The sequence below is a fragment of the Otolemur garnettii genome, unplaced genomic scaffold, assembly GCF_000181295.1.
Source record: "Otolemur garnettii isolate 467f Iridium unplaced genomic scaffold, OtoGar3 scaffold00013, whole genome shotgun sequence".
NCBI lineage: Eukaryota > Metazoa > Chordata > Mammalia > Primates > Galagidae > Otolemur > Otolemur garnettii.
The window spans coordinates 5,909,447-5,912,966 of NW_003852408.1; the positions used below are offsets into that span (position 1 = coordinate 5,909,447).

At 42.2% G+C, this 3,520-nt stretch overlaps 1 protein-coding gene across 1 annotated transcript in view; it reads right to left on the reverse strand.

The window, feature by feature from the left end:
• Positions 1 to 3,520, reverse strand: part of COL4A3 (collagen type IV alpha 3 chain) — a 146,201-nt gene that overhangs the window by 32,383 nt on the left and 110,298 nt on the right. The window contains exons 28-31 of the mRNA XM_012802111.2: positions 2,883 to 2,980; positions 2,142 to 2,292; positions 1,678 to 1,791; positions 426 to 593 (exon numbers count right to left, since the gene is read on the reverse strand). Coding sequence (XP_012657565.1) covers positions 426 to 593; positions 1,678 to 1,791; positions 2,142 to 2,292; positions 2,883 to 2,980 — 531 coding nt within the window. The remainder of the gene's footprint in view (positions 1 to 425; positions 594 to 1,677; positions 1,792 to 2,141; positions 2,293 to 2,882; positions 2,981 to 3,520) is intronic.

The following is a 3,520-nucleotide window of genomic DNA, read 5'->3' on the forward strand; positions in this document are numbered from 1 at the left end:
AAAGCCCAGATCCAGCCAACTTAACTAGTGAATTCTACCAAATGTTTAAAGGATAGCAACTCTTCATAAACTCTTCCAGAAGATACAAGGAGGAGGAAAGTTTTCTTAGCTTGTTCTATAAGACCAGCATTACCCTGATACCCCAATCACACAAAGACATCACAAGAAAACTACAGACCAATAGTCCTCCTGAATATGAATGAAAACATTTTCCATGAAATACTATTGGTACAGAAAATGGCTTTCACAGAAAAAATAGCCATGTCTTGGGTAATTGTGAAATGTGATCACCCCCACCACACTTATACTAGCAGAAAGAAAAACATAGAGTCAAAAACCTAGGCCTCGGTACAGGCCATACAGAGCCACCTAGGGGGAAAGTGTGGAAGAAGATAGAAGAAAAATAAAAACAGAAAAAAGGATACCTGGTGGCCCTATGAATCCTGGGTTTCCTGGATATCCTTTCTGACCAGGTGGTCCCCGCTCGCCTCGATGACCCGGCATTCCTGGTGGTCCACGTTCTCCAGGAAGTCCTGACCTATCCAAGCCTGGAATCCCCGGGTCTCCCTTTGGCCCTATTGCACCTCTTCTGCCTATATATAGACAAATGGACAAGGAGGTAAACAAATGAATTAACACACAAGTGCTTTCCCCCACCAACTCCAGGAGTATTCTATGGCTGTAGATATTTAGATGTATGATTTTGAGCAAACTGCATGCTTATTGTATATGTGTGCACGTGTGTTTGTTTATTTATTTATTCAATGCCCCCGTCTCTAGACTTTCTGAGATCCTTTTTGCCTCTAACATTCTCTGTTTCAATGATTCAGGCAAGTAATTTAAGTATAGTATTTAATCTATTTCTTGGTCCTGCAGGCACATTCTGGGACTATACTTTTTTGACTGAGGCTCAGTTTTTAACCTGAAGAAGACACACAGAGCCTCTCAGTTGGAGGTGAGCCTCTAGATGCTTCTGGAAACAATAATTATGCTGCTGTAACAATCAACGTTTTGGTCAAAAATGTGTGAATATACGAGCAGTGTAATAGCCCACAGACACTAACTGAATTTTAAACAATTTTTCCAGAAACAGTTCATTAGATCTGGTTGAGAGGATCAAAAATGATAGAGTAAGTTTCCCATTGTCTGAAACACCCAGCTTACATCATAAAGATTTATTCTCATGTCCTTGATTTCATGTTGCGTGTAAAGCAATCAAGTAAAATTTTCATTTATAACTTTTTTGACTGCTATCTTTGCATACTTTTACTCCATTTTAATAACAAGGATAAAATTATACTTTAATATACTTACAAAAGCATTAAAGGTAAAATGTTTTCTGAGAGTTTGTATGTACATAAATATGTGTAAATACACATCTTCACTTCTCTTGCTCTCTCTCTCTGTGTCTCTCTCTATATCTAATCTATCTTCAGTGTTCCTACTTTCTTGCAAAAAGACACAAACCAATTGAATATTTTAACTTCTTCTGTAGGTGGCACACACTGCCATGTGCAACAAACCTATGACAGCAAGGTTTACATTTCTGAAATAACATTTCCTTGAACAACGGTCAGGACGTATTGCTGTACAGTCCCTTGGTGAGCAGCAGAGTGCAGAGCAGGAGGCCCCAGTCACCTGCTGCTCAGCTGGTGACTAGCTCAAGGCCTCTCCTACCTTCTTGCCCTTTCAATCCATTTAATCCTGGAAGTCCTGGGGCTCCCCTGGGGCCATCTCTGCACCTTCCTGGGGGTCCTTTTTCTCCAGGTGGTCCAGGTTGCCCTGGATCTCCTGCAAGGAAAGGCCAAGTACATATTCAGCTGCCCAAACTCAAGGTCCAGGTACTGCTATACTGATCAACCTTCTGTAACATTTACCCCCTAAATCAGACCTATATTTAATACTATTAATATGCCTTTTGTAGAGGGCACTTGTGAAAAAGGAAAGAAGGAAGGGAGAGAGAAAGAGGAAAGAAAGGTTGAGCAGCAACAGAGAATGGGCAGTCAGGCCTGGGAGAGTCTACTGCTGAACTAGCAGTTCATTTGAGAAGAATTCTCCAGCCCTAGAGCACCTGCACATTCACTTTGCTGCATTTTAGCTGAGCTGACAGTGGAGAGAAGTAATCCCACTTGCTACTGTACCTCGTGGTCCATCAAGCCCTTCCTTTCCTGGAATTCCAGGGAGACCTGGAAGTCCAGGGAGTCCCATTTCTCCATTTTCCCCAGCATTGCCTCTTTCTCCTGGAAAACCCGGTGGTCCTGGCTCTCCGGGCATGCCTAGTGCTGGTTCTCCCTATAGCACAGAAATTATGTTAGTTTTACTACATAATGCTTCCAAATCCTCACCGGTAGTGACTGGACTTTAGGACAGCTTATTTCAAAATAATCTCCCTGTTAGGAAGGTTCTCGGTTCCTTTTGCACAGACACTACCAGGCCATCAACTTTCCCCTTTTTCAACTCTAGCTGCTGACTTTTCTAGAAAATTATCCTCAATAATGCTTTGGGGTCTGGAGCCTCCATTTTTTTTTTCCCAGAAGACTATGGAATTGTCTGTAAACAGAAAAATTTAGATATCTTTACTTTTGATAGCTTCTCTCATAGCTACTCATATTTCTTTCTCCCATTTGAAATACCCTGAGTGTTTCTGAAGCCATTAAGGAGAAAAGAGTTGCAACCCTGTTTTCTAACACCTTCTATTTTCCTTTCTAAAAGGGAGGGTGCTCTAGAGAAACTTTTAAAAAATACTTCATATCTTCATAAACTACAAAGACATAGATAATTTCTACACCCAGAGTATTTGGCCTGGTGGGGGCATCCTAGCTGACCAATTATGGCTACTCCTTCTCTCCCCTGTGACAGTTCGGGTTTTACTTTTTGCAGACCTTGGGTCCTGGGAGTCCTGGCTCTCCAGGTAACCCGGGCTCTCCTATTTTTCCGGGACAACCTGGTGATCCTTTCGTTCCTGGGAAACCTTGGTCTCCTACAGAGAAAAGACAAATATGACAGGATTATTTATTTATTTATTTATTTTGAGAAAGAGTCTCAAGCTGTCACCCTGGCTAGAGAGCTGTGGCATCACAGCTCACAGCAACCTTAAACTCTTGGGCTTAAGCGACTCTCTTGTTTCAGCCTCCCAAGTAGCTGGGACTACACCTGGCTACTTTTTGGCTGTAGTCATTCTTGTTGTTTGGTAGGCCTGGGCTGGATTTGAACCCACCAGCTCTGGTATACGTGGCTGGCACCCTAGCCTCTTGAGCTATAGGCGCCGAAGTTGCAAGATTAATCTTATTGGAAGATCTTGACCAGTAAATCTTTTATGTCTCCGCCAACTAGAGACATTTTTATGAAAGTCTGAATGATGAGACAGTCAACTGATAAAATGGAAATTAAAAATATCAATTCCAAGTCAGTGTACATTGGTCCCAACTGAGAGAATGGCTCCCTCCATGTCTGTGGTTTAGCACAGCTGTCATTTTGGTTCAGCAATTTTGCAAGCCACGAATGCTGGTTGATCCTCTGA